Below are 20,177 nucleotides of genomic sequence, written 5' to 3'. Positions count from 1 at the left end.
TGTCATTTTATGGATTTTTTGGAATAAAAGAAGTGTTTTTAGGGAGCTGGCTTTTTTCTTTTGTTGTTTCTATTTAAGCTGTTTGACTCATGGTTAGCCTGAGTACCTGCCACAAGTCTGCATGTGGGTAACTCCCATTCAATGAGGCTAATCTGTGTATGGCTACCCAAACATGGAATCTGCATCAACGAGTGTCATATCTTTTATTTATTTTTCATGTATGAAGTATGAAACAGATTCCCATTGCAATTAAAACATGCAGATTTCAGTGAGGAATCTATGTTGAAATCCACTTGAAAGTGACGCCATCTGAGTCTCCTTACAGCTTGATTAGGCTCCTTAAAAGGGTTTTCTCTCAACTTAAAATTGCTTCACAATCACTTTGTCCTTCCTGATTACTGCTGACCAGGACATGTGACTGCTGCAGCCAATCACTGGCTATAGAAGGTCACGTCTGTGGTCAGTGATTGGCTGCAGCAGTTAAATGTCCTGGTCAGCAGCAATCAGGAAGGACAGAGTGGTAGTGCGGCAATTTTAAGTACTAGGAAACCACCTTTAAATACAATGCTCTTTGCTGCATTGTACACTGGGAACATATTTTATTTAAATCAGATTTAGGTACAGAGCCTACCATGTGACTAATGCAAAACAGCAGACCAAGCTCTGCCCAGCCAATGAATAAGGGGCAGGAGCTGTGAGATTTCAGCTTAGATGACTGCAGGATTTTGAATGTAGCTTGTGGTTAAATACTGGTCTATAAGGGTGGGGTCACGCGAGCGTGTTTTTGTGCGTGCATACGCACACACAAAAACACACTTGTATTTATAACAATGCATTCTCTATGGTGTGTGCACATGTCTGTACTTTGCAGGTGCGTGCCTGCAAAGATAGGACATGGGTGCACCATTGGGAATGCACACATTGTTTTCAATGGAGCTGCAGCTGCTGCCGGCGGCTCCATTGAAAACAATGCTCTGCCGGCCCTCTGCATTCTTTATCAGGGAAGGGTTTTACATATAAGCCCTTCCCTGAAAAAGAAGCATTTTAGTGTAAAAAAAAAAAATACTTACATCTCCGCCGCTGCCGTGACCCCCTGCGGGGATGAAGAACACATCTGCCGCATGCGGCAGATGTTTCCTTTACCCCCGCTAGTTTAAAAAATTCCCTGCTGCTACATCTGCCACATCTGTGGCAGATGCAGCAGAGGAATTCGTCAATTCTCAACTGCAGCTGTCACACACAGCTGCGGTAGAGAATCCTGTTGCTGGCATCCCTGTCATTGGATTTCAGCTTTAAACATAAGCCCTTCCCTGAAAATCCAAGAAAAGTAGTGTGGAAAAAAAAAAGCATACTCACCTCCCTTCAGCTGCCGGGGCTCAGCTGCGACTTCTGTCGCTGTCCCCAACTCTGTAGTTCTCAGCTATCAGCAGCCAGAGATTTCAAATCCTCGCCTGCTGCTAGCTGAGAACTATAGAGTCGGGTACAGCGGCAGAAGTCGCCGCTGAGCCCCGGCAGCCATCAATGGCTTTTCAGGGAAGGGCATCATAAGCCTTTCCTTGAAAAGCCATTTAAAATAGTAAAAACAAAAAAAAATCAATACTCACCTGCCAGGGCTCAGTCGCGCCTTCTGCAGTCGCCTCGGCTCTGTAGTTCTCAGCTATCAGCAGTCGGGGATTTGGGGATTTTAAATCCCCGGCTGCTGATAGCTCAGAACTACAAAATCGGGGACAGCTGCAGAAGGCGCGGCTGAGATCCGGCAGGTAAGTATTGTTCTTTGGTTTTTTTGTACACTATTTTAAATGGTTTTTCAGGGAGGGGCTTATGAAACCCTTCCCTGAAAAGCCATTGATGACTGCCGGGACTCAGCGGTGACTTCTGCCGCTGTCCCCGGGTCTGCATTGCTGTGCTGAGCTATCAGCAGGTGGGTATTTAAAATCCCCGTCGCTGGTAGCTCTGATTGTGATTGGCTGAAGCGCTCAGCCAATCACAATCAGAGCTACCAGCAGGCGGGGATTTTATATCCCCGGCTGCTGATAGCTCAGAACTACAGAGCCGGGGACAGCGGCAGAAGTCGCCGCTGAGGCCCGGTAGGGGAGTATTTTATTTATTTTTTTGTACACTATTTTAAATGGCTTTTCAGGGAAGGGCTTATGAAGCCCTTCCTTGAAAAGCCATTGACGGGGATGCCAGCAGCAGGATTCTCTACCGCAGCTGTCATGTGTGACAGCTGCAGTTGAGAACTGAAGAATTGCTCTGCTGCATCTGCCACAGATGTGGCAGATGTAGCAGCAGGGAATTCTTTTAACTAGTGAGGGTGAAGGAAACATCTGTCGCATGTGGCAGATGTGTTCTTCATGCCCGGGGGGGTCATGGCAGCGGCAGAGAGGTAAGTTGTTTTTTTTTACACTAAAATGTTTCTTTTTCAGGTGTGAGACAGTGACTGGCAAAGTTGTAGGGGGCAGATATGTTTCGCCTAGGATGCTCTCTTATGTGGCTTTAGGGAGTACTTGGGCAGATACGTGTCACCGAGCAGCCTGGGCTCGGTGGAGGAAGCCAGCGTTTGTGTGCCAGTAACACTAAGTTACTGACATGTTGTAGTGTAAGATAGTGGCTCCAAGCCGCATAGTCTGGGCCAGCTTTTCCTGGAGTGGTCAAAGTGAAGGGTGGGATGGTCTTATAAAAGGTGGTGAAACTTCTGCATGTAAGAGGACCAGACTGGCTGTGAGCAGCCAGTGGAGTTGTGCAGTGAATAGTCAGGAACATCTCCTGTGTATAGTAAGTGCTCAGACGAGCAGGTGTTGTTTTTCTGTTGGCCTGGAGTTAAGGCCTGTCTTGTTTTATTTTGCTGAAATAAACCCAGGCAAAGCCTGGACTATGAACTTTACCCTTCGTGTCACTGTCTCTGGCTGTGGATGCCCAGGCTGCTACCTTATCCTGATGCTAATCCCTCACACAGGGAAGGGCTTATATGTAAAGCACTTCCCTAAAAACGATTGAAGGGGTGTCGGCAGAGCATTGTTTTCAATGGATCCGCCGGCAGCTGTGTTCACGCGCGTCTTTGCTCGTACTTAGGTGCGCACGTATGTACGCACCTAAGTACGCACAAAAACACGCTCATGTGAACCCACCCTAAGACATGTTGTAAAACAGGATCAGTGAAAGAAAAGTAAAGAAAAAGGTGTTTTTCAAAGTTGCTCAACTTTGTAGGGACCTTTCACACGGGTAAAATTTGACCGCATTCTGCATGGCAAGCCGTGGTAAATTCCGCATCAAAATGGCTTATATTAGCCTGCAATTCCATACCAGCCCTGTGAATTTAGATGCAGAAATATTCTGCCTATGTAAAAGGTCCATCAGAAACGGGACCCTAGAAATGACAGAGCCTAATATCTACAGGTGTGTCCACCTTTACCTTTCCACAAATTTTATTACGGACTGTGATTTCTCACAATACAAATTCAATACATCATTGCAACAAGCTAGCAGAAAACTTGACAGCCTGCAACACACATCAACACCACTGGGCGACCACACAGAGATAAATGTGGCACATACATCTCCTAATAGTCTTGCAAAATTACTTATTTTCCTAACCCAATAAGGACCAAGCACTGTAAATTTACAGCGCTTGATCCAGGATTTAATCCCGGGCCAATAGCAGAAGTATAGCATGGGATTAAAGCTTCTGCTTCTGCAATCAAGCAGCAGCAGGTCGGGTCCTCGGTTGATAGTCACAGCTGAGGACCCGGAGGAGGAAAGTAGTAACGGTTTTTAACCACTTCTCCCTACTCCTTTACAGTCTACATAGTGCTCAATGAGTGCTAGGTACTAAAGAGAGAAAGCAAAAGTATTACTTCTGCTCTTTGACCTGGCAATCACGTGACCGCCAGGTGCCTCCCTGTCACTGCAGATCTGCAGGGTCTTAGCAGACCCAGACCAGCTCTGTTAGTGACTGTCACTACAGGGGGGGTGTTTCCCCCTCTAACTGTGATTTCTATGGATGTCCCAGCTACAGTGAAAAATTTAAAAAAAATGTAAATAACTCCCAGAAGTCTTATATGATGTCATGGGGAACATAAAAAAATAGTTACAAAAATAAGTTAAGAAGAATTATAAAATAAAATAAAAATATATGCATAAAATAAGAAAATGACCCAACGCCAACCAAAACCATTGCCATATGCACCCTGTAATCTGATACTATACAAATTATATATCAAAGCATCCAAAACAAAATGAGGAACCCATTCCTGTACTTTATTTTAGCGTAAATAAACTAATTTTAAAAATTAACAACTATATTTTTTTTTTTAATCATTTTTTTAGCTTTTTACCTTGAATAAAACAAAAAAAAAAAATGGGGGGAAAAATTGTGAATAAAAGATATTGAAAAATAGCCCTATATGTCACAGAAAAAAATTCCGCAAAAACAATTTTGGTAGCTGAAGAAAACAAAATAGGGCAGTAAAATCCCTTAAAAGTGTCTGGTCTTTTAGGACCTAAACACCCTGGTCCTTAAGGGGTTTAAGCTGGCTATTTCATGCCACTCCGGATGTGCTGTAACCTATAAGGGATAGAGACTGAGGTGGGTCGATAACAAGCTCTGTACAACACTAGAGATATATTAACTCCATATGAACAACTGGAAGTTACTGGGTTAGGCCGAGCATATGCATATTTGCATGCGCACGAGCGGAATGAGAATTGTTTTTTTGCACGTGCATAAGCATATTTTACAGTACTTTTTGTGCACACAAGTCTTGAGCAATTTGGCACACAAAAAAATATGCACTGAAGCTCCCAGCCAATGAAATGGCAAATTAGTCTAACGAAATCAAGATGTGCTCTTTTTCCTGCACGATTATGCAGTGTTTCATGCATTTCCTAGCATATTTGCATACCCACATTTACTTCTATGGGGACTTTTGATGTGCAAATGCATAGGGGAATAGAGCATGCTATTCCCCTGTTTTTTGCGTGACTGAAATGCGCAGGTTTCATGCATAAGAATGAACTCATTGAAATCAATGGGTTCAATTCACTGCATATTATGCATGCAAATTTTGCATGCGCAAATACGCCCATGTTAAGTCAGCCTGAGGCCTTAGTCAGACGGGCGTTTTTAGCCGCGATTTGCGCATGCGCATGCGTCCGGTGATTTTATAAAACCATTGCTTTGCAATGGTATCGGACACATGAGCGCTTTTTATGCACTCGTCCGATAAATTATAGAACAGAAATCGCAGATCGCACCTATCTGCGATCTGCGATTCCTGTTCTCTTCTCTATATGCGCTCAATGGGGCCGGCGGCAGCAGCGCCGACCCCATTGAGAACATATAGAAGACAAATCATTCTTCTCTGCCACAGCTGTAACAGCTGTGACAGAGAAGAACGATGTTTGCCCATTGAATTCAATGGAGCCGGCAATACAGCCGCTCCATTGAAAGCAATGGGCTGCCGGCGTGCGCGGGGTTAATTGTCGGGAAGGGCTTAAATATATAAGCCCTTCCCTGCAATTCATCCTAAAATGTGTTAAAATTAAAAAAAATTGTATACTCACCTTTCCGCTGCAGCCGGAGTCCAGCCGCGGCCGCTGTCAGTTCTCCTGAACTGCTTCTCGGCACTATCAGCCGGCGGGGCTTTAAAATCCCCGCCTGCTGAATGATCTGCCTCTGATTGGTCACAGCCCTGACCAATCAGAGGCAGGTTTCACTCACACACCCATTCATGAATTCATGAATGGGTGAGTGACTGCTGCCTCTCAGCGCTGAGCCAATCAGGGGCAGGTCTGACTCACATCCATTCATGAATTCATCCACACACCCACACACCCACAGCAGGACAGCCGCGCGGAACTCCGGCTGCCGGGAGCAGGTAAGTATATATATATTTTTTATTTTTACACATTTTAGGATGCATTGCAGGGAAGGGCTTATATATTTAAGCCCTTCCCGACAATTCATCCCGGGCTCGCCCGCAGCGCATTGCTTTAAATGGAGCGGGCTCTATTGCCGTCTCCATTGATTGCAATGCGCTGGACAGCTCCGGCCCGTTTCTAATGAAACGCGGCTAGGAGCAGATTTTCGGGCGATTTGCAGGCGACTTGCGCGCAGCGGTCACGCGATTTGCGGATGCGCATCCGTCATGCGATCCGCAAATCGCGCGAAAAAACGCCCGTCTGACTAAGGCCTTAAAGTGCTGGAAGCTCATTCAACATGGCAAATTAGTTATTCATAAATGATTGGATCTTAACTAATCCATTGATGCACATTTAATGCCCTGATTCAGGGGCATAACTGTAGGGGATGCAGTTGCATGCGGGTCCAAGAGCCTTAGGGGGCCCATAAGGCTCCTCTTCTCCATATTAGTAGCCCAGTACCATGAATAAAGCATTATAGCTGGAGGCCCTGTTACAGTTTTGCATTGGTGGCCCAGAAGCTTCAAGTTACGCCTCTGCCATGATTTATACTTATTTATAACCAATTTTTAAAAAAACAACCTACCTTTTTAAAAACTCCATATATTCGGTGTGCTTGATTAGCCCCGTCCGCATCATGATAGTTTGAAAACATTGTCGATCGATTGCCCATAGTTTCACATTTGTAAGAGCTGCAAGAAAACGTTATATCATTATTAAAAGATCATCCATTTCTACATCTAAATGAACAGTAATCAATACACAAGTGAGGAAAGTAGGTTCCATTCATCGTGCCACTTATGTACAATCAGTTTTAAAGGGGTCTTTTTTGAGTCCATGCAGTTAATACTAAATATTAAACATTCCCTGTCCTTGTCATTTCCACTTCAGCTGTTTGATCTCTGAATGCGGCGGACATTACTAATAGATGACATCCTTTGTTCTATATGTGGGCCCGGCGGTGTGAATGTTTGTAACAAATATTTACAAACGATCAATACAACCTGGGAATGCCCGGAGAGGTGGCAGAACTCATTGTATCAGTTACAAGTTGGCACACTTTGTAACAACTCTGTTCGGCAACATAATGTCACAAGGTTACCTGGAATTCTATGTAAAACCACCAGTAATGCACAGTAATGTCATAATGAGTAGTGTTAACTTATAAGATCAGCTCTGCTACCATCCAAGTTAAATATATCTCACCCTATATTCCCTCAGTACGTAATTAGATAATATAATAATCCTTCTCCATCTTCCAGGGAATCTCGGGGCTCTATGATTCTATGTTAGTAGATTTTTCAGCTGACAGACATACTTTTTTTTTTTTTTTGAAGTGGGAAACAGATATAGAACACTAATTTTCTGCTCAGGGGTGGAAAACTGCTATATGTGGCATAAATAACACTTTGTAACAATTTTTTTAATTTTCATAACCTGCTGATTCCACTGGTAACATTGAATACTAGCAGCACGTCTCACTTTCAAGTTACAAATAGAGCGGAGTGAGCATACTCGATAAGGCAAACTACTCGAGCGAATAGTGCCTTATTCGAGTACCTGCCCGCTCGTCTCTAAAGATTCGGCTGCCGGCCCGGGTGAGTTGCAGTGTTGAGCAGGGGGGAGCGGGGGGAGAGAGAGGGAGAGAGAGATCTCCCCTCCGTTCCTCCCCGCTCTCCCCCGCCGCTCCCCCCCCCCCCCCCCTGCCGGCACCCGAATCTTTAGAGACGAGCGGGCAGGTACTCGAATAAGAATACTCGAATAGATTGCCTTATCAAGTATGCTCGCTCATCTCTAGTTACAAAGCATTTCCTTTGTTTAAGATGATAACAGTTTGGACGTGCCAAAATATTGGATCTTCACTTCTTCCAGTAAGAAACATTACTTTCTCTCTGTAAGAACCAGCAAAAGTTGTCCATCATATTCGGACTCTACTTCCCTTTGTAATAGTCTTCAATGACTGAGATGTCTTGTGTGTGGAATACGCAGTCAATAGAACCCATTGATTTCAATGTGTTCATTCACAAGAGCGTATTTTTCCGCACGATGTAGAGCCGCGTGAAAAAATACGCAGCATGACCTTGTTGGGACTTATTATACACTGCAATATGCCATTGAAGTGAATGGGCGGGCACAAATACGTCATGAGCACGCAGGAAACCTGCTTATTTGCACACCATCTCAATAAGCTTGTCTACGTTCTTTTTTTGCATACACAAATATGCAGTGTATTTGTGCACTTAAAAACACGGCAAAGCATGCGAAAAACGCAGGCATAAGCGATTATTGGTCATGCAAATACATATCGCATTTGCACTACTAAAATACGCTACTTCATCCATGGAAATAAGCCCCAAAAACGACCCCTATAGTAACCCCAGTAGTAATAGTGACCCCCAACAGTGGCCACAGTAGTAATTGACCCCCATAGTGGCCTCAGTAGTAACAGTGGGCACTATATTGGCCCAAGTAGTAATAGTGGCAAGACTCCAATTGGACCAGGAATAGGTTTTATTGCAGAAGATATATCTGGATACAGAAGTTTATCTTTCCGTTTACTGGAGAAACCTTTGATATTTGTCATGCAGAAATAACAGTCGGAATGGCATTCTACTCTTGCCTTTCAGCCACTGTGTGAGATGAGTGTTACATGACACACAGATGATCCGTGCCGCTCAGCCATATTGTTATTAAATTTTGAAAAATAGTCGCTGCCTAACTAACGAACTGTAAAAACACAGCTCATTAATTACAATTACTGGTGGATGATCTGCAGTGTTTCTGCCACGTGGACACATACCCTATATGTTACATAAACCTACCCTTATAGTGTTTAGTCAGCACGCGGTGTATAATAGCGATTGCAAAATAGTTGTGCAATCACTTTTGTTATTCTTTTTATTAGGTAAAGTTAATGGTGAGCCGACTGAATTAATTCTATAGGTATATTTCCAAAAAATTGGATTACATTACTCCCCTTAATTGGAAAACCTTACGTGGCAGAAAAAGACAGATATCATATTTGAATTCAGTGCACTAAAGTTACTATGAGCCGCCTATCTGCTTAACTGTTTCAAAAATTGTGTTGCACAATTGAGAATTATCACAAAAAGTTGCTCTTAGATGATATTTGACTTTGGCCCATTTTGTTAAAATTGACCGAAATAGCTCAGATTCGTGTTAGAGAAGATGTAGTCTTAAAGGGTCTTGACTATAGTGGAGTCCATGCACTTTCTGTCCAGCTGTCTGGCTTTTGAACGAAAAAAAGGGCTGCCTACTGCTCTTTTTCTTCCAGCATTTTGAGCCGGTTCTGGGATGTAACCTCCGATTGTTTTTACTTTCTTATACCTATACCCTGGTAACTTAATGGCAATAATGCCATCTGATTGCTCAGTTTAAGTTTGTTTTTACTTCGCTGCTCTCATTTTTTTCTCTTTGCCCTGTGGGAGCTCAGTTCGATATTCTAGCCGCAGATCTGAGCTACTCATTCCATCACATATGTATATTCCTTAGCCTAGTGAGTTTATTGTTTCTAAGCACTTTACCACAGTTTTTTGTGCTATCATTGCTACTTCTCCATTTTTTGGTTTGTCAAGCCTTGACTACATGTATATGTACCCCTAATTGTATAGGCAAATGTGAAATTTTTTCTGCTTACAGTGCCGAGATGTTCAATAATAATTTAGCAGTTAAAAAACAGCTTTTCTACATCTGCTTTTATAAGATATCAGTATCCTATATGGATAATATAATTTATTAACATCCAGTAGCAAAAAATCAGTCAACTTTGCAAGGACCTGAAAAGCAATATCCGGACTAATAGACTTTGCAAAATAAAAAAAACACAGAAATGAGATTAAATTTATTTTGGATGCTGTTACTCTAACATCTGGGTCCCGGACTTATGAAATAAGAAATGTGCATAACAACCTGTTCTCTCTAATAGGTACAGAAGGGGCTCAATTTTCTGTCTGCTTCTCATTTTTCTAATAACCTTCAAGCACATAAAAATGTTGACTACCACCGAGTACGAGTGGCATTTCTAAAACCTATTGGCAGACTAATTTGTTTGCAATGACGATGCTATACAGCGAGGTCTGCTGGAAATGTTACATTTCTAAAGCTTTTTTTTAAAAAATGACTAAAACGCACTGACAACATGGTATACATCGTATACAGCGCAATGACACACCGACAGTATCATCTACAGTAAAATATTGTAGATGTTATTAGAAATAGAACTTAAAGGCGTTTTCTAGGACTTAAAAAAAGTTACAATGGCTCAGAAATGTAAAAATAAAGAAAAAACACATACTCACCTGCTCCAGCGGCATCCACCCAAAGCTGGAGCTCCTCGGAAACTGGAATAAGTCAGCAGGCGGTCACATCACAGCTTCAGCAGCCATGGAAGAATCAGCACTGAAACCTAAGATTTGCACAATTAATGGCACATGACTGCCCGCCAGCTTCATCCAGCTTCTTCCAGTGGCCCCAGCACTGGACGGGAGGCCGCTAAAGCAGTTGTCTATGCAATATTTCTTTATTTGATATATTTCTGAGCCAGTGAAAACTTTTTTAAGTCCTGGAAAACCCTTTTAAAGGGGTTTTCCCACCAGAAGAAGCTGTCTCCTATACAAAGTATTGGGGAATGAATAGGGGATTTGTAGGGGTCAAACGGCTTCGAACCGCACGAGTCATGTGAATGGAGGTCCCAAAGGGCTCTTCATAAATGGAACATGGTACTGCCGGAGATACAGTTGCTATAACTGGCAGTCTCATTGAAATTAATGGCGTTGCGGTGCACAATCTCTACCACTACTCCACCTATTTTCGTGATTGGCGTAGATCCCATAAGTTGGATCCCCACTGATCATCTAATTAGCTCCCATCCTGTGGATGAGGAATAACGTCTCTTGGTGGGACACCCCCTTTAAAGACTGGCAATAGAAAACCCATGTCCATACACCCTACTACAGCCTTTGGACATCACAGTGTTACTTCACTCAGGACCTCCCTCTATAAGCCACAGTGGAGAACTGCTGCAAACAACAGCTCTTGCTCCGGTGGACATGGATCCCAATTCATTACAAGGGCAACCAGACGTTTAAATGATGGCATATAATACTGCAATGTATATTATGGCTGATAGGTGCGTTGCGGTTGATGAGATTGTGATGCAGGAATCAGGATATGATGCAGCAAGAGTACGAAAAACATATAACAATCATTTAAGAACAAAGAAATGAAAGTGAACACAGTTATAATGAGGATTAAGCAATTAAACTTGTGCCATTAAATAATTTGATGGTAGCTACAGCTAGCTAGATTCCAAGAAAGAGTGCAGATTTTGTTGTGGGTTTTTATGTGGAAACGCTGCAAAATTTACAGCCTAATTTTCAGCAGCGTTTCCACCTTGCACGAGCACACCCTTAGGGTTAACACTTTACTACCATTGAAGATAGAGCGTATGAATTTGCACAGTATCTCTCTCTGCCCCTCTCTATGTGATAATCCACCTCTGTGGTAGCAGGCCTGTGAATACTCAGTCCCTACCAAAGTACACATCTAGTATTTTATGGAGGCTGGCCTCACTTACGGTTCAGTTTCGCAGGAATCAATGCTACTAATGACACACGCTTGTTCAAGGTCAGGAGTGTGACCATACTGCTGCTCCTCATGGTCTTTGTTACAGTCCATTTCTAGAATCTCTCTAGAGCTCCTATTAGTGGGCAGTCTCTGGTTTCTCAGTACAGTGCACCTTTCCAAACAGCTCATTTACCCTCAAAGTCTGTGCTGCTACTGATTCTCTCTGGTGCTGCTCTTTCTCCTGAAGCAACACTCACCCGTTCATACTCACAGGCAGCAGTCCCTTTCAATCCAACGTAGTCCCTGTTCTCTCCAGTTGAGCAGTAAGTAATTGTCCCTATTATCTGGAACCTTCAGCCAATCACCAAACATCCTTCAGGCATGCTCAGTTCTACTGTGTCAATTTTGGCACACGTGGCGGTTTTGGTGCAATTTTTGGTGCACCGGTACTGTCCATCCCCATAGCAATTTAACCCTTTAGGGTGACTTTGTTATAGGTGTTTCTCTATTAATTGCTGGATCTACAGAAAAAAAATAATAGTGCTGCATCAAAGTTACAGGCTCTGTTACTGATTTTGTATTGGGTCCCAGAAGCTTCACGTTACCCATTGACTATATAGTTTGTTTGGTCTGCGCATTGGCTGCTCTGTATGAGTTGTGTTTACTCCACAATCAGAATTATTAATTAATTGTTACTTGCGCAAAAACATACATAATCTATGACTCTTGTAAGATCTCTAGTATACCATTAAGCATGACTCTGCCACGCTTAGTTTACAAGCTGCTTTCAAGGGTTTGACATTTAGGCAGCCAACTGCACAGCAGGTTAAATGAATGAACATTAATATTGGCTGAAAGACATAAGGATCGTGAGACGAATGCACTTGCTTAATATGTTTGACTGCAGGCGTTGCATGTACCACTGTGATTTCTCACAGAGTGGCGCAAACATTACAAACGCCGTATTTTGTAGACGTAATTAGAGTACAGTAGATACATAACAGATCTCCCCATAGAAGGGAAGCAGAAAAAAAGTATCGCAGGTGTCAAAGACTCTCAGAGAAAAGTAATCATTCCATTTGTTGGGTCCCCTTAATATTTTTGAATGTCTCAGGATGGACTGCAAACACAATGTAATCTTTTTACGCAAGGAGGGAAGGCTTTATATAGATACTCTCAACAAAATTTAGTCGGATGACTAAAAACATGGGTGGGGAAGGGAACTACTCTGAGCACATTGCTCACTCAGAAAAATGGTTGGTCTCTTTTCCAGCTCTTTAACACTAGGATTACTGATGGGGTCAATTTGACCCCAAACACTTTTTACCTTTTTTTCTATTGCTTTTACAAGTTTGATTTTTTTTTATTATTTTTTATGTTAATGGCAACGTTAATTTACTTTGCTGTAGAGCCCAAACCATCATTTAACCCTTTCCAATCCACTGTCTGACGTCTAAAGACATTCTGAATCAAAACTGTACAGCTTCCGATGTCGGAAAACATCCAGCAGGGTATTCTTACTGTATATTCCTGGCCGCTCTTTCGGGGGCCTCTCCAGCATGTCGAATACCATAGTACTGGCTCTAGCCAGCAGGTGGTGCCATTGTATAATGGCAGAAAGAGAGAACCCCCTAGGAAACCCTGAATCCAAAATTGGATTGCAAAGGGTTAAAGTAACACATCATGATTATCGCTCACTTTTGCTTGTTTGAACGAATTTTGAGCGATAATCATTGCATGTGAATAGGCTATTAGACACTAAGGCCTCGGTCAGACGAGTGTTTTTTCCTCACACGTATAGGCGCACAAAGAAAATTGCGTCTATTAGAACCAATGCTTTCCTATGAAAGTGTTCACACGTTTTTTTAGAGGCGCAAAATACTCGCACCTTCCAAAGATAGGATATGCTAGTGCAACTCGCATCTAAAGGTCCATGGTGTGTGCAAAGATAGGACCTGTCCTATCTTTGCTGCGTGCTTTCCACAGACTTCTATGGGAGCTGGAAATCACGCACCATGCACCTCCGATCAAGTGAACGGGCTACTTCAGGTAGCTGGAATTTACCCGGTCATGCGATTTTTTTTGTTTGCACTCGAAGGTAAAAAGAGCTTTTTGCGCGCCTATTCGTTCGCGGAGAAAACACTCGTCTGAACGAGGCCTAAGGCTGGCTTCACGCAGGAGCATGCTCCCACTTCAGCGCAACATATTTGCGCTATAAATGAGGCTGATTTCTACGCGTATTGGCACATTTTAATGCACTTTTTTGCGCACACAGGACAAGTTCATTTGTGCACAGCAGAAAAACACTCCCTGATTGAAATGGCTATTTAGTAGAGATGAGCGAGTATACTCGCTAAGGCACATTACTCGAGTGCCTTAGCCGAGTATCTCCCTGCTCGTCTCTAAAGATTCGGGGGCCGGCGGGTGGCAGGGAGCAGCGGGGGAGAGCGGGGAGGAATGGAGGGGAGATCTCTCTCTCCCTCTCTCCCCCTGCTCCCCGCCGCAACTCACCTGTCACCGGCGCCAGCCCCCAAATCTTTAGAGACGAGCAGGGAGATACTCGGCTAAGGCACTCGAGTAATGTGCCTTAGCGAGTATACTCACTCATCTCTACTATTTAGGCTAATGAGGTCCAGATGTCTTCTTTTTCCAGTGAATTTGCACAGCATATTGCATGTATTAAGCCCACATTTGCGCAGCTTTGCTGGGGACAAATGTCCACGCATTATGCATGTAGTTGCGCACTTTTGTTGGGGACCTTTGCTGCAAAGGATAGCGAATGTTCTATTTTTTTGCACTCACACAAAAATGAAGACAGTGTTTGCGAACACATCGATATCAATGGATTCTATTCTCAAATACGCATTCAAATATGCTTCTGTTAAGAAACCCTAAGGACGGATTCACACAAATTGCGCATGCAATGGGCAGAAAATAGAACCCATTACTATCAAAGGGTTCGTTATCATGTGCGTATTTGGAGTGCGCAATTTTGTTGTACAAAAAAATACATAGCATGCTTTACTTTCCTGCCCATAGTCAAAAAGGCCCAACACCGACCTCGCCGTAGTCTCAACCCAGCCTTATCTGATGGTTACCGAAAGCAGCACAATGCCAGAATGTCTCCCATGTACCCCCAAAAATTAAATACAAAAAAATCACTCAGGCCTGAGTAAAAAATAATAGGTTTAAAATGAAACACTATTAATTACCACCTTAAGCAATACTATGATTTACAAATTATAAGCTGACAACTTTCAATCTTAATGAGTGTCTATTATCACCAGTAACTCGCTAATGTTTGATTTTATGAAGATGAGAGATATGCTAATTAATACTGACAGCTCAGTTACAGTTTAGGAGATCGAATAATTCATGCACCTTTATAAGAGAATATTCACAAAGAACATACCATATTGTAAAATCAATTCTAGTGTCTCCTGCCCTTCAGCTTTTTGCTAAAACAAGCATTAGAACATCAAAAATAGGGGTTTCCAATGGAAAGACTTCCACCTGAAAACATAGCTTGAAGTGTAGGGTCCTAGTCCAAATGCTTTACTTAGGCCATTGCATAGGATCTATATACATACTTGAGAAAACTCTCTGTATTACTAGTATTATGTGCAGAAGGCATGCACAGGGCAGGCAAGGCAGGAAGTCTGTGAGGTAAAGCTTAAGCCAATGGCTGCAGAGCAGGAAGTGAAGTCAAAGGAGGGGCGTGATTTTGGTGAGGGCTGTGACCAATCAGAGGCAGCCCATTCAGCAGGCGGGATTTTAAATCCCCGCCTGCTGAACACTACACAGAGCAGTTCAGGAGAACTGCCAGCCGGCCACGGCTGAACTCCGTCTGCAGGGATAAGGTAAGTATATATATGTATTTTTTTTTTACACATTTTTGGATGGCTTTCAGGGAAGAGCTTATATTTTTAAGCCCTTCCCGAAAATTCATCCTGTGCTCGCCAGCAGCCCATTGCTGTATTGCCGGCTCCGTTGAATTTCAATGGGTGGACAGCGCACCTTTGATTGGGCCCGTTTCGCCGAAAACGCTGCTAGCTGCAGATTTTTCGGCGAATCGTTGGCCCCGGTCACGCGATTTGCGGATGTGCATCCGTCATGCGATCCGCAAATCGCGGCAAAAAACTGTCGTCTGACTGAGGCCTTATTCCGTGAGCCATCCTAGGCATTGCATTGAGGTGTTGTTCAGCAGTCACCATTCACACAGTATGCTATGAACGGTTGACATTCCCAGATGGCCATAAAACACAGATTTAATAATATTTCTCTAACTACAAATTGTAAAATCTTTACAAGTTGGAAATCCATATATATGGCCAATGTTACAATGATGGAGGAGAAAAAAATCTATTGAAATCAACAATGGAAAATATGTGCTTATTATATTCAATGAAGTGTCAAGTTGCTTAAAATATCCTAAAGCATCTGACTCTTTTTGACAGTTTATTACAAAAATAACAGGTCATGCAGGCTTTTTTTTACTGCATGTATAAATATTGGTTCTTTCAGATACTTCAGTTCCTTCATGGCCTTTTATCTGGAGGATCATATGTGGAAGACTATAAACCTAATGTTGGTGACGACCATTCACTAAAGAAGACTCTAAAAAAGGTTCTACCAAAATTACAAGTTATTCCCTATCCACAGGAAAGGGGATAACTTCCTGATCAATGGGGATCTCACTGCTAACCCCAAGAATGGGGGTCCCATTCCTATCACTGCAAAGATGTCTCAGTGAATAGAACACTCCATTCATTTCAGTGGGGCTGATGGAAATACCCAAGTGCTTCATGTTCCGCTATCTCTGCAGTCCCATTGAAAATTAATGGAGAAGTAGTGTGTTTGCATGACTGTTGCTGCAGGAGGTGCAGTAAGCCCGGTGAGAAGAACAGAGCAGATTATACCCCTGTTCTCGGGATCTGTGGGAGTCTCAGTGGTAAGGCCCCACCAATCAGCAAGTTATCGCCTTTTGTTTGGATAAGGGATAATTTGTAATTCTAGTACAATTCCTTTAATATTTTACAGCCTGACAGTAGGTTCATATTCTTATCCATGAGGTACATCATCAAAGAAGTTTGAGTCTAAAGATCCATTTACACGCAAAGATAATCTTTCAAACGATTGAAAGATTGAAAGTTTTAGCAATTGTTTTGCCTAAAGTACTAATGTACACTAATGACCATTAGTACTTTATCAGCTTCATTTGCGTGTAAATGAGCCTCCAAGAGCTGCTTGCAGAACTCAGCAGGTGGTCTGAGCTCTGCAATCAGCTCCATTGTCCTGACATGGACTGCTGTAATACAATATAATTGCTAGCTCATGTGCAGAACACCACATGCAGTCTGTTTTCTCACATGGGCTGCTGATTGAATACAATGTAATTTTCAGGTCCAATGGAGAACACAGTATGTGGTGTGAATGATGATTTTTAAACTCACCTAAAAATCAATTTTCAGACGAAAAATGCACGATGGTAGCCTTTACAACAATTATTGCTCATATGCCATTGTTTTAACAAATTTTGAGTGATAATCGTTGTGTGTAAATGGGCCTTAAGTTGTGGCATTAGTTTATATGTACATATGCTATAACTTTCCATTGTTTGGCTCTATCACAGTAGCAGAACAGCAAAAATAGTAGAAGTGTTAAATCCAGTACGTGACAGGCCTGAATGGTGCCATCAGTGCCCATCGGACATCTTGCCCTTTCATTTAACTGTCATTGGTTCCTGAAAATCCATAAATCCAATACTTGCAAGTGATCTATGGACGGAACAGCCCCTGCTGGTCTTTGAAAGAACACTTGCTGCTGACGTCTCTGGATGGTTCTGGTCCAGCAAGAGACCTCAGGAGCAAGTGTTCACTCGAAGACCATATTCATGTGTGTTCAATGGACTTGGCAACCAATGAGTGTGTGTTGGGGAGGAGTGGAAATTTCAAATACACACCCTCTAAAGTACCTCTCACCCCCTAACTAGTCGACAAATGATATTTCAACCTGGGTAAATGCTTCTTACAATTCATTCAGCAATCGCAAAATTGAACGAGTGAACAACAATTGCTCCGTGTAAAAGCGCACAAACAGCAGTTGGTCCTACACTTTAGCGACTATTTCAAGAGACTATTCAAATGATAGTTGTCCTGTGTAAAGCCACCCTAAGTAAGATATCTAAGGTAGGAAAAAAATTGAAGAAAAACTAGACTTAAAAAAATGAAAATTTTGTATAATTTTGTACTTAAAGATCCTCCACTATTAACAGAACAGAACAAAGACCACGGACAGAATGATGTCCTGTTTTGACTCTGACTCTGTTTGCGCAGGACACTGAAGAATGCCTACGTATTAGAACTGCTTACAATGATTTGCACTGTTGCGCTGTCTACTTAGAACATTCCATTTACTAAATGTGAAGTGAGAACCTGTCCTGCCAAGTCCTGGACAGCAGAGGACATTTGCATATTTGAACAACTGTCATGCTGTCTAATGGCCATAAACATGATTTGAGCATCAGCTTGAGTGAAGTATGATGGATTCCAAGTCCCCGAGCTTATCAGCTATGAGTAATGTCTAATGTTCCTTGTGAATGCCAATGTGTTCACTCAATATTTCCTCTTTGTTCATATGTATGGAAAAACCGCTTTGTCAACAGATGGAAAACACTGGGAAAGATTCACTAATTCTGTCTAATATCTTGACAGTGCAACATAGACCCGGCAGCCTAAGGTACTTTTACATGGGCCAATAGTAGCCGAATAATCACTTAAATGAGTGATTATGGCCAATTGTTGACCTATATAAAAATGGCACCTGATAGGGTACTGAGCTTACTGAAACAGAGCGACTAGTGATTGACTTCTCATTCAGTATAACCAGGCAGTTGTTTATCTTTGAACTGCCTGTTTGCAGTCGGAACAGATCATGGCTTGCTTTGCCTCCATTCACTGAATGACTGTCACTCCTGTGTAAATGCATAGGTGCAGCAATGCTCCCATCTAAAACTACCCTATGTGCCATATATATCACTGGGGCTCATGCTGCATGGTTCAGTTGGTGCATCTTTAGACACTTTTGTCCAACTATACACAAACTATTAGTTGGATTATTTTGCCTCAATATTTTGCACCAAACATTTGACACACAATATTTTAACCCTTTCCAATCCACTGTCTGACGTCTGAAGACATTCTAATTTGAAGGCTGTACAGCTCCGATATCGGAAGACATCCGGCAGGGTAGTCTTACTGTATATTACTGGCCACTCTGTTGTCGAGGGGTCTCTCCAGCATGTCCCATACCACAGTACTGGCTCTAGCCAGCAGATGGTGCCACTGTATAATAGCAGAAAGAGAGAACTCCCTAGGAAACCCTGAATCCAAAATTGGATTGCAAAGGGTTAAGTTACACCCCTTCCCCAGTAAATCATGCCTACTTGCTAGGTGCATCACAGAAACTGTCTAAAACAAATCATAAATGTGGTACAAGGCATGGATGCCAGTTTTTTGGAGTAAGTTGAGCCAAGATTCTGGTGCATTTAGCTTAGTAAGTTACCCCTGAAGAAAAAGAAAGAAAAAGTGTGAAGTCCACTTGTAGGAAAGCTTTAAAATTCTTTCAGTCATACTTGAGGTAGCTCAGCTTCCTTCAAGTTAAAGATAATGGTAAAAAACCACTTGCAGCAATCACAGTGCCCATAGGTTCATTTCTCAGGTTTTCACATATCTGGAATTACATACTGAATCCTTTTCTACTTTGTATCTCTATTGTAGTTCTAGCACTTTAGTTACAGACTAGGAAGACCTTTTAGGGGTCTTCCCATCTCGGTTAAACATAGCCACAATGGGAACATCTGCTGTATGAGGTGGCCAGAAGGATGGAAACAGTTGAGCACGGCTGTGCTACTCTGTCTCTGTAGCTCCCATAGAAGCAAATTGAAGTTATGGATGCAGCATAGCGCAGTGCACTATGCTGGTCCCATAATTTGGAAGTGGTGACAGCAATAAAGTTTGCTGTGCTGAACTGTCTCCGTATCTCCCATTCACTTTAAAGGTGGTTATGGAAACAGTGTAAGACAGATAGCCCACTTGGCTGTTTGTGAAACCTGCAACTATCCCCAGCAAGGCTGATCTCAAGATAGGTGCAGGTCCCAGGACTAGGACCTGCATTTATCCAACTTTTATGGCATATCCTGTGAATAACCATTTAAAGGGGTTGCACCAATATCTCAAATTATCCCCTATCCATAGGATAGGGGATAAATTGCTGATGGGTGGGGGTCTGCCCACTTAGACCCCAGCTGATCTCGAGAATGGGCGACTTGTGTTGCTTCTCCCCCTCCTCCCACAGTGATGTCAGAATGAATGGAGCGCTGGCTGAGCATGTGTGGTTGGTGCTCCATTCTTTTCAGTGGAGCTGACAGAAATACCCAAGTGGTTGCTGCTTGGCTAGCTCTAGCACTGAAAATGAATGGAGTGTCAGCACACTTCTGTGACCAGTGCTCCATTCATTCCCCCCCTCACTATGGGGGGTGCAGTAAGCCAACAGTGAGGAAGATGGGGGAAATAGAACCTCTATTCTCGGGATCGGTGATATCCCCATTAATCAGCAAGTTGTCCTCTATCCTGTGATTCTAGTACAACCCCTTTAAACATATCTATATACCA

At 42.7% G+C, this 20,177-nt stretch overlaps 1 protein-coding gene across 2 annotated transcripts in view; it reads right to left on the bottom strand.

The window, feature by feature from the left end:
• PRKG1 (protein kinase cGMP-dependent 1) overlaps window positions 1–20,177 on the bottom strand; it is a 1,174,681-nt gene that overhangs the window by 254,385 nt on the left and 900,119 nt on the right. For both annotated transcript variants that reach the window (XM_066600777.1, XM_066600775.1), the window contains exon 4: window positions 6,506–6,611. In XM_066600777.1, the coding sequence (XP_066456874.1) occupies window positions 6,506–6,611 (106 nt within the window). The remainder of the gene's footprint in view (window positions 1–6,505; window positions 6,612–20,177) is intronic.

The sequence above is a fragment of the Eleutherodactylus coqui genome, chromosome 4 (assembly GCF_035609145.1).
Source record: "Eleutherodactylus coqui strain aEleCoq1 chromosome 4, aEleCoq1.hap1, whole genome shotgun sequence".
NCBI lineage: Eukaryota > Metazoa > Chordata > Amphibia > Anura > Eleutherodactylidae > Eleutherodactylus > Eleutherodactylus coqui.
Note: the sequence above shows the minus strand (reverse complement) of the source record. Positions and strands in the feature narration are given on the sequence as shown.